The sequence below is a fragment of the Branchiostoma belcheri genome, unplaced genomic scaffold (genome assembly GCF_001625305.1).
Source record: "Branchiostoma belcheri isolate BF01 breed outbred unplaced genomic scaffold, Haploidv18h27 scaffold181, whole genome shotgun sequence".
Lineage (NCBI taxonomy): Eukaryota > Metazoa > Chordata > Leptocardii > Amphioxiformes > Branchiostomatidae > Branchiostoma > Branchiostoma belcheri.
Genome location: NW_017803280.1, coordinates 30,181 through 41,478, shown reverse-complemented (window position 1 = coordinate 41,478; position 11,298 = coordinate 30,181). Strand labels below are relative to the sequence as shown.

The 11,298-nt window shown below is 41.5% G+C and overlaps 1 protein-coding gene across 1 annotated transcript in view; it reads left to right on the top strand.

Moving 5' to 3' along the window:
- The first annotated feature begins 1,435 nt into the window (after positions 1–1,435).
- LOC109467553 (endoplasmic reticulum metallopeptidase 1-like) overlaps positions 1,436–11,298 on the top strand; it is a 17,059-nt gene continuing 7,196 nt past the window's right edge. Inside the window, exons 1-9 of the mRNA XM_019765576.1 lie at positions 1,436–1,950; positions 3,278–3,421; positions 4,794–4,921; positions 5,605–5,710; positions 6,344–6,490; positions 7,134–7,226; positions 8,362–8,574; positions 9,555–9,666; positions 10,728–10,845. Coding sequence (XP_019621135.1) covers positions 1,527–1,950; positions 3,278–3,421; positions 4,794–4,921; positions 5,605–5,710; positions 6,344–6,490; positions 7,134–7,226; positions 8,362–8,574; positions 9,555–9,666; positions 10,728–10,845 — 1,485 coding nt within the window. The 5' untranslated portion in view covers positions 1,436–1,526. The remainder of the gene's footprint in view (positions 1,951–3,277; positions 3,422–4,793; positions 4,922–5,604; positions 5,711–6,343; positions 6,491–7,133; positions 7,227–8,361; positions 8,575–9,554; positions 9,667–10,727; positions 10,846–11,298) is intronic.

Here is an 11,298-nt window from a genome sequence, read left to right as displayed (position 1 = left end):
CCTGAACGGTGCCTTACTTAGTCCCCAGATGAAAGGGCCACGCCAATATCACCTGTATGGTGCCTTACCTGATTCCCAGATGAAAGGGCCATGCCAGTATCACCTGTACGGTGCCTTACCTGGTCCACAAATGAAAGGGCCACACAAATATTACCTGTAAGGTGCCTTATATGGTCCCCAGACAAAAGGGCCATGCCAATATCACCAGTACGGTGCCTTACCTGGTTCCCAGATGAAAGGGCCATGCCAATATCACCTGTACGGTGCCTTACCTGGTTCCCAGATGAAAGGGCGACGCCAATATTACCCATACGGTGCCTTACCTGCTCCCCAGATGAAAGGGCCACGCCAATATCACCTGTACGGTGCCTTCCCTACTCCCCAGATGAAAGGGCCACGCAAATATTACCTGTACGGTGCCTTACCTGGTTCCCAGACTGAAAGGGCCACGCCAATATCACCTGCACGGTGCCTTACCTGCTCCCCAGATGAAAGGGCCACGCAAATATCACCTGTACAGTGCCTTACCTGGTTCCCAGATGAAAGGGCCACGCAAATATTACCTGTATGGTGCCTTACCTGGTTCCCAGATAAAAGGGCCACGCAAATATTACCTGTACGGTGCCTTACCTGGTCCCCAGATGAAAGGGCCACGCAAATAGCACCTGTACGGTGCTTACCTGGTCCCTACATAATTTATGAAAGGCCCATGGAATTTTCCCGTACGGCGTTTTACTGGTAACGTTATCTAGACCCAAGTCCCTCACGCACTCATTACCTGTAAGGTTTCCAGAGCTAAGAGCCGCACAAATGACTGTTTGTGGCTTATCCACCCAAGTGGAGTGATTATAGCCGTAAAGGTTGACGTTTTTTGCCCCTAAAAGCTGTGGATAAACGCCGGCAGCCCTCCCCACCGCTAGCTATCCCTCACTGCAGCAGCTGGTACCCCGACCAATAGCAGCGTGGAGGTTTTGTAGCTTGCTGAGAAATTGACCAATAGCGGCGTGGCCGTCTTTCGTGGCCGTCCTACCATATTCTAGACCAAGCCATACCTCCGAGTGCCCCTTGTCTTTTAAAAGCATGGAAGCGTACATTTAAATTTTATATAAATCGTCCAAACGAAAAAATCTCCGCATAGATAATATTTTACAACATATTATATAGCCAAAAGTAAATAATGTAGTTTTAATGAATATCTCATACTTGTTTGCATTTAAAATATTCACTAAATTTAAAGAACATTTTGTTCCCGCTACGTTTGTATGCTGTCATTGCATCTCCCCGGTCTTTTAGGAATATTTCATTATATTTAGGGGAATCGTGTAAATTACTTGCACCATTAAGAGCAATTAATGTTGTAGTATAGACAAACAATTCATGGATTGATAAATAATTGATATTTTATATTTGTACTTAAAATAAATTATGGACAAAAAGATGTTTTCAGGTATCTAATGGGTATTGAAAATTAAATTGATGTGGACTCATCCCCTCCACACCTGGCCTATAGTTCTCGTCCATTCAAGATGGCTGTCAACATGAGGCAAAGAGGACCGGCAAATGCCGGCTCCCATTCCAACTCTTACACATCCCTGCAGAACAACGGCGGCATCGATCCAAAATATCACGGAGCTACGGAACAAAAAGCCGCGCTAGGAGAACGGGTTTATGCGCTCATCGCCGTGTTTTTCACCGCAATTTTGCTCGTCGTCTTCATCGCCGCTAAACAGCTCCCAGCTGCACGCACCGATGCCGACACTCCAGCGACCGAGTTTTCGGAGGAGAGGGCGCGGAGGCACCTGGACGCCATCACCGCGTTCGGGCCGAGGGTCGCCGGGACCTACCAGAACGAAGTCCAGACCGTGGGGTACTTGCTGAGGGAGATCGAGAAAATACAGCGAGCGGCCAAGCCTAGTCACAAGATAGAGGTGGATGTACAAAGGCCAACAGGTAGGACTAGGAGCGAAAAATTATTATAAGGTGGCTCGTTGATGTTTTCATCTTATGTTAAGTACTACCATGGAAGTAGAAGGGACCTCCATGGTACTACAGAGGTCTGCTGCTCTGTCCAGCTGCTCCGTGCTGTAACCCAACACCACAGGGTGACTGCCAAAGCACCTGTTACCATGGTGACAGACGTCTGCTCCAGGTCATTGGCTTTGTTTGTTTGAACAAATAGCCAAGGAGGTTAACCTCCTTGAAATAGCTTAAAAGAGGAAACATAGCAAAAACAAATTTCTCCTTCTGCTTACCGTAATCAAAACAAAGGCCCACTGTATCTGTATAGCCGGTATAACCGCCCTTCGGCGTAATGCACCAGTTTCTGTATCTGTATAGCCGGTATACATAACCGCCCTTCGGCAAAACACACCAGCTTCTGTATCTGTATAGCCGGTATAACCGCCTTTCGGTGTAACACACCAGCTTCTGTATCTGTATAGCCGGTATAACCGCCCTTCGGCATAACACACCAGCTTCTGTATCTGTATAGCTGCTATAACCGCCCTTCAGCATAACACACCAGCTTCGCAGGCACACAGTGCAGCAGCAGCTGGCTATATAATAATTTCGCACCGATCGACTTGTTATACCAGACACTTGAACATCTAACTCTAGACATTGTTTAAAGCTATCTAATGACAATGCCCCTACTGTACTTGGTGACAGCAAGTTCCACTCTGCGGTAGTTCTAGGAAAGAATGAATTCTTGAACACCTCAATCCTTGGTTGATAACTCTGGTACTTGAAGGAGCTGGAGCCACAAAATAATCACTCGACTCCAGTCCCCTGGGTCTCAATTTTGCAACATCAACAAAAGAAGACGAAAAAGGAACTGAAAACGATAAACTGATGGTATATCAATTTGAAAATATGATATTTTAGAATGGTCCCTTTTGGATACCCTTGGTTCATTCTTGCATGAAGTTGAATTAGAGAAATTTTATTTTGGACCTTAGTGATCTTGGAATTGTTGGGTGACAGAAATTTAGAATGAAATACTGTATGCCAAATTTGCTTGCATATTTTGCCTTTCTAGTTTCTAGTTGACAAATATCAGGGGGTTTTCTAAACAGGGGAATAAGGGAGCTGCTCCCTTATGTAACCAGCCAGCTCCCTCATACCAATTTCCAAATTGAACCCTTGTGAGTGTTATTCTTATTAAAAAATCCCCCCTCAGTCACTTTATTCCTTGCCATGCTTGCGATCTGCTCCCTCATGCTAAATTTTTCTAGAAAAACCCCTGAATATGCCCATTATAAATGTTTTTTTTTTGCAGGTTACTTTACCCTGGACTTCCTGTCTTCGTTCACGCACTACTATGACAACATCACTAACATTGTGGTGCGTTTGTCGCCCAAGAAGCCGAGTCGACACAGTCTGATGATCAACGCTCACTTTGACTCCACCATGGGAGGGCCAGGTAAAACATGAACATAATTAACCCAAATCATTGTTTTTGTGACTCAGTTAACTGCTGTGCCAAATCAGTTGTTAGGCCACACCAATTTAATTTCTTGGTTAACAGATTTTTCTAGAAAAATAATGGAGCGGGCGGGCAAAAAAAGAATAAAAATAAAAACAGGCCTAGGCATCCTATTATAGCCCAAAATGGTACGATAGGAGCCATGAAGTCCACACCAGGCTGGTTCAAAATTTAAACAATGAATTTTGAACTTTTAATGATACCATTGCATTAAAAGATGGAATAACTGTAACAACTAGGATGAAAAGGACTGTTTTCAACTGTTCAGGGCAAAATATGAGTAGTTTGCAGTTGATTCTAAATTTTTATTTTTATTTGCAAATCAGAAAAAAATGAAGCGGCGAATCCGTTAACCAAGAAATTAAAATGGTGTGGCCTTAACAGATTTTTCTAGAAAAATAAAGGAGCGGGCGGGAGAGAGAAAAAATAAAAACAGGCCTATAGGCATCCTATCATAGCCCAAAATGGTACGATAGGAGCCATGAAGTCAACACACCAGGCTGGTTAAAAATTTAACAATGAATTTTGAACTTTTAATGATACCATTGCATTGAAAAATGGAATAACTGTAACAACTAGGATGAAAAGGACTGTTTTCGACTATTCAGGGAAAAATATGAGCATTTTGCAGTTGATTGTGAATTTAATAATAATTTTTATTTGAAAAAAATGAAGCGGGCAAATCCGTTAACCAAGAAATTAAATTGGTGTGGCCTTAGCTATATATATATAGGTTACGTCTTGTAACATTACCTGAGTTATTTCAGAAGCTTGAGAAGTTGTATGTTTCAATAAATTACACAGTATGTCAGTTCACAAAGCAAACTTACTAGTATTAGAAAATGAAAATATTTGCATGAATGTCTCAATTTGTTTACCTTTTTCAAACAACAAAACAAGAAACTCATATCCAGTTATTGCATCTCTATGGGGGACTGCATGGGGAGGGGGGTCCTGACAACGCTCTACGCTAAATTTTGAGAGCTGGCTACGTATTACGCTGAATTCAGGAAACCTCTCGATTACGCTCTACGATAAATTCCAAGTGGCTAAAACGCATTATGTATAATCAAAACGCAAATTACGCTGTACGCAAAATGCACCAATTATGCTCTACGTTGAATTAGAGTGGTCCGTCTACTCCCTACGTAGAATTAAAACGGCCGATTATGCTCTACGGAAAAAAAAAGGCTTGCAGGCCCCCCTCTATATATACCAGATGCAAAGAATGTCCAGGCTTACGTTTCATCAACCATCCAAAATCTAGTCTACGATTTTGGTTGTAATTTTTTTTGTTCATCTCCCATAGGTGCCAGTGATGATGCAGCTAGCTGTGCCTCCATGTTGGAAGTTCTGCGTGTGCTGTCCCAGGCTGACACCCCGCTCAAAAACTCCATCATCTTTGTCTTAAACGGAGCAGAGGAAAATATCCTCCAGGTACAAAAATCTTGAACGATATCAATACAAATACAGTATATAGTGCTGTGTACTGGTTTGCTAGACCGGTTCCGGACTTGTAAGTAAAAATGTTAAGGTTCAAGTCCATGTCACATACTAGTACCCCTTTTCTTTCCAAACCACCTAAAATCTCCTAAGTTCCATAGATTTCAAATTCTGTGCTGCAAAATGAAGAAAACATTGCCCATGATCGGGCATCGTCAAGTGTCAGCCTCCATGTTATGTGGCCACAGTTTTGCCCATACAACATTGCAAGGTTGCCAACATGCAATTTTGTATATGCCATGGGTTTGGGGACGGACTTACGAGTCCAGAACTGAACCTTATCTGTCCGTCTGTCTGTCCGTTTGTCTGTTGGTCAACAAGATAACTTAAGGACGGCTGGATGGATTGGTTTCATACTTGGTGGGTTGGTAGAGCATGGCTAAAACTGAAAATGATGAGATTTTGGGCACCCTAGTGGCTTCCCCTGGTACTGCAGCACAACTTCCGGTTTCATATCTCGCGATCTGGACATGCCAGGGTCATGAATTTTGGATGATAGGTAGCTCTTGTCCTCGGGAAGAAGTCATGTGAGTTTGGGCCCCCTAGCATCTTGTTTTGGAACTGCAGGACGCTGAACTCTAGTTATTGAATGTTTTTGATGTTCCGTTTTCCCGCAGGCGAGTCACGGTTTCATTACCCAGCATCCCTGGGCAGGCGACATCCGCGCTTTCGTCAACTTGGAGGCGGCCGGTGCCGGGGGGCGGGAGGTCGTGTTTCAAACAGGTGTGTGATTCAAACTGTATTAATCATTAGTATGTCTGTATCTGTATCAGTAACACTGTATAGCCGGTATAACCGCCCTTCGGCATATTATACACACCAGCTTCGACATGTATATTATATAGGTGCAGGTAGATGGTAAGGTGAAAGCAGGGCTCGAAATACTGGGTGCATGTGTACCTGAGTGCACCCAGAATTGGAGCTGTGCACCCAATGTTTTTTCTGTGGGTGCACTGGTGCACCCAAATAATTTTGTAGTATTTTTGTACATATCAAATTATAATATATATTAATAGTACACAGGACATTCCTACCATATAAGTGTCAGAAAAATAATAAAATCTTTGTTTTTTGTACTTAAGATTTCGAAGTTAGCTCCCATTTCAGATTCAAGCTCAGAGGAGGAGCAGTAAGATCTACATGTATAAATAAGTTTTGTTTTATATGGTGCACCCAAAAAATTTTTCTGTACCTAATTTTTTACCTTGGGTGCACCAGTGCACCTATTCCCAAAAATGAATTTCGAGCCCTGTATGGTCACATGTGCATTTAGTCCATCCTGACAGGAATATGCAATAAAGATTCATATCAATTTCATACAATATATGATCATTTTGTGTTCTTTTCTCCCTGAAGGTCCTGACCACCCATGGTTGGTCCGAGCGTACGCAGAGGCAGCGAAGTATCCGTTTGCCTCGGTGACTGCCCAGGAGCTGTTCCAGAGTAACGTCATTCCTTCTGACACGGACTTTCGCATCTACCGCGACTATGGCAACCTACCAGGTTTGTGTTATCTATAAATATATCAGGGCTCGAAATACAGGGTGAGTGCACCTAAATTTGGAGCTGTGCACCCAATTTTTTTCTGCACCCAAATATTTTCGTAGGTTTACGTAATATTATGTAAAGATGTTATTAAATGTATACTTTTATACAGCATATTCTATACATCTTAAAGTGTCAGAAAAAGTTTTTGAAAATCATAGTTATAGTAATTCTCTTCAGAAATGAAACATCATTAGTTTTTGCTGGCATTCTACTTATTTTATTTTATATGGTGCACCCCAAAAAAGTTTGGTGGACCCAATTTTTTAGCGCACTTATTCCCAAAAATGAATTTCAAGCCCTGTATATGGTCATAGAATGTTCAGAGATGACCTACATTTAATTCTGTACATATATAGCAAATTTTAAGGCATCTTTTGGCTCAGCTTGTATTCTGTCTCTAATTTTCAATTACATGTATGACAGTTAATACAAAGAGTAGATCAACTCAAGTTCTATCTGTGATATCTTCTTTCACTTAAGATTTTGCTTTAAAATCAGTTGTCATATCAAATAAACAGCAGTACAATTGATGTTACTGGTACCAGTAAAACATTTTCATGTATGAATTTTTTTTCTAATTGTTGATGACCCTGTACAGGTATTGACATAGCGTACATGGACAATGGATATGTGTATCACCTGAAGTATGACTCACCTGACCAGATCCCTCCTGGCTGCATACAAAGGGCAGGTAATGCTAGCCTTAAGGTTTTTCTTTCTTAGGCCACGCCAATTTAATTTGTTGGTTCTCGGATTTTTCTCAGAAAAATATCAAGCGACAGGGCAAAAAAAATGAAAATAAAAACAGGTCTAGGCATCCTATCATAGCCCCAAATGCTACAATAGGAGCAGTGAAGTAAACACAAAAAGCTGGGTTTTTATTTTTCATTTAAACAATGAATTTTGAAGTTTTAATCAAACCACTGCATTGATAGATGGAAAAACTGTAACAACTAGGAAGGAAAGGACTTTCCTCAACTGTTGGGGGCAAAATATGAGCATATTTCAGTTGATTCAGAACCAGAATGATTATCTTTTTTTTTTTCAAATCAGAAAAAAATGAAGAGGCCAATCCGAGAACCAACGAATTAAATTGGTGTTGCCCTACACTGATACACACGTACCTGCAGTGACTGTATACTCTTATATGACCAGTGCACATACTAACCCTGCCCCCTTGCATCAAAATGAAAATATGGGGCAAGGGAACAAGAGAAAGTATATCATGAAAGTTCATCCGTGTTGGTACATTTGTACTTACATGTTTAAAGTTAAAACTTTAGATCCAACACAAAGAAGTTCTCTCACCTAGAGCTTTTGACTAGTCACAAGATTGATAAGACACTAAGTAAAGAGACTCTTTTTGTACAACCAAGTCTTTTATTCATCTGACGTAGATATGTGAATACTGTATTGTACACTTGGAGGACCCACATCAGCAAATGAGGACCTGTATATACGCCTACTCATCTGTCGCAAGCGACAGGAGATTCCAAGAGATTGTACACTTGGGAATGCATCTATAGCAGTGACACCTGTGCTGCAATGCAACGTGAACCAGTCAGAATTGCCCTGAGGAAGGTGACTGACGGTCATCGAAACGTCGGCTGAATAAAAGACTTGGTTGTGTAAAAAGAGTCTCTTTACTCAAGGATAATTATTGCTTTGCAGTCATTTTGAATACAGAAAATTGAAAAACTGCTGACAGACACTTTGTAAAACCGTTGTCTTGCCTGCAACTTTCTCTTTCCTGGACCATCCCTAAGTATTCAAAATTCTTCAGATTTGTAAAATGTGGCTTATATTTTCCATTGTTCTATTCACAGGTGAAAATCTGCTGTCCATTGTCCAGCACCTGGTCAATTCTCCCTACCTGGCCTACCCAGGGGAGTATCGCCATGGCAAAACTGTGTTCTTTGACGTGATTGGTCAGTTCATGGTGGTGTACCCTCACCATGTGGCCATCATCATCAACTGCCTGGCTGTTCTGTTTACCCTGGTGTATTTTGGGTACAAGCTGAAGCCAAGCAGGACTGGAGGTATGATTCTGTCCTTGCTTTGTTTGTTTCGCATAACCGGTAAACCACCTTTAGGCGTAACACACCAGTGTTACACAATGTACATACATGTAAAAGCTGAAGCCAAGTAGGACTGGAGGTATTTTGTTTGTTTGTTTCGCATAACCGGTAAACCACCTTTAGGCGTAACACACCAGTGTTACACATGTACATACATGTACAAGCTGAAGCCAAGTAGGACTGGAGGTATTTTGTTTGTTTGTTTCGCATAACCGGTAAACCACCTTTAGGTGTAACACACCAGTGTTATACATGTACAAGCTGCGTAACTGTAAGGTTTGAACCACTCACACCAAGAAGGTCCCCTACCCTTTTTGATACATGTAAGTGCGGTGGGTTCTTTAATGTGTGTGGGGTGTGGCTCTCCCCAAACACGGGACCTCCATTGAACGTCCTATCCGAGGGACGTTCCTAACCGAAGCTAGGTACTCTTTTCTACCTGAGTGAAGTGAGGAAAGTTGTGTTAAGTGCCTTTCCCAAGGGGACAAGATCAGTGATGTGGGCAGGATTCGAACCCACGACCTCTTGGGTGTGAGCCGAACACGCTACCGACTGCGCCACATGACCCCACTTTACTCAAGACTGCAAAAATTTTGATTTATTTGTTCTCAGATTTTTTGCAGAAAATCAATAAAGTGGGTTGTCAAAAAAATTAAAATAAAAACAGGACTAAAAGTATCCTGTAAGAGCCCCAAATGGTTTAGAATTCAAATATTAATAATGAATTGATAAATTTGTTTGTTGAAAAAACTGTTAGTTTCAGGAAGGAAGACAAAGAAGAAAAGGATTTTTTTTTCTGGTATCAAATACAAAATTTGCACCCAAACTTGAAGTTTTGCTGTCGTCCTAATGTTATTCTTGAATGGAGCCAATGAAGTACAACTGTTACAATAGCTATTGTAAGTGTAGCAATGTTAAATTTGCTGTTCACCTAAATGCAGGCTCATCAGGATTGCTGTACCTGAGACAGCTATTCTGTGCTGTCCTGGTGCTGATCTTGGGCTGGATCACAGCTGTTCTCACAGTGATAGCTGTCGCCTTCTTTATGACAAGGCAAGATCTTTCATTGTATTGAAATTGCTTGCAGACTCTCAGGTTCATTTTTAAACAAAATTCTGCATTTTAAAACAGAATAAGCTCTAGAGATGTAACATTTGTGTCCATAACATCACCAGGGTCCATAATATCACCTGAGAAACAGTGTGCTTAAAGATATTTTTACTGCAACATGCTCTAGGTATGTACATTTGATGTGTGAAGGAGTGCATACCAAAAGTATGTTGCAGTAAAAATATCTTTAAGCACACTGTTTCTCAGGTGATATTATGGACCCTGGTGATATTATGGACACAGATGTTAAGCTGTAATGTTAGTTCTTTCAGATTTGACTGCCAATGTTTCAGTAGTACATTGTACATGTACTTTTGCTACCTTCTCTCAATAGTACTAGATAGTATTATTATTATTATTATTAGTATTATTATTATTAATAGTAACTCAGTAACTGATGCAGTCTACTTCTTGCCACTAGGTGGCACTGCAGCAAGAAGACTGCAGTCCTAAGCATGACTTACATGTAGCTTGTATCCCCCCCTTATCACAGTTCATAAGTGAAGAACAGAGAAGAATTTATACCGTTTTGATGCAAATTTTAGATTATCTAAGATTAATATGTGATGGTTTTTTATTGTTTTTTTATTGTCCAAACAGTACCCGTGCACTCGCAGCCTTTATACGGCTGAATTGATGCAGGGTATCACATAATCAATATAAATCACAACAATCAAATAATAATACACATGATACATATATTTGTTCCGCAAATTTTTGTGGAACTGTCGCAAGGGTCTGTGCGGCTGCCATTCGGCGCCACAATGTGACCTCAATACGACTTTCCCCAACCGAAGTTAGGTACCCGTTCACACCTGGGTGGAGTGAGGAAATTTGACTGTGTAAAGTGCCTTTCCCAAGGGCACAACGTCGGGCGCATGTTCAGACATGTCCCGGGTACGACCCGGAATCGAACCCGGGTCTCCCCGCTTCATAGTCGAATGCTCTAACCACTACACCACCCAACGCCACCAATGAATGTCTGTATTTATCTATTTTTTCAGGCTGGAGCGATACATGACATGGTACACACACACAGAGCTGATTGTGGGCTTATACGTGTGTCCAGCTCTCCTGGTACAAGTCCTCCTACACAGGGCAGCCAAAAAGTACTTTTACAAGGTAGATATGTTCTTCTGTTCATTGACCACTTTACAGTTTACTGGAGAATTTGGGAAATTGTTGTCTCTAATGTTCAAACTCCCCTGTTTCCCAATAACCTTGACCCGCATTAGAACATAGGGACATTAGAACATAGGGGCATCAGAACATAGGGACATTAGAACATAGGGGCATCAGAACATAGGGACATTAGAACATAGGGGCATTAGAACAAAGGGGCATTAGAACATACATGTAGGGGCATCAGAACATAGGGACATTAGAACATAGGGACATCAGAACATAGGGGCATCAGAACATAGGGACATTAGAACATAGGGGCATTAGAACATAGGGACATTAGAACATACATGTAGGGGCATCAGAACATAGGTACATTGGAACATAGGGGCATCAGAACAAAGGGACATCAGAACATATGGGCATCAGAACATAGGGGTACTAGAACATAGG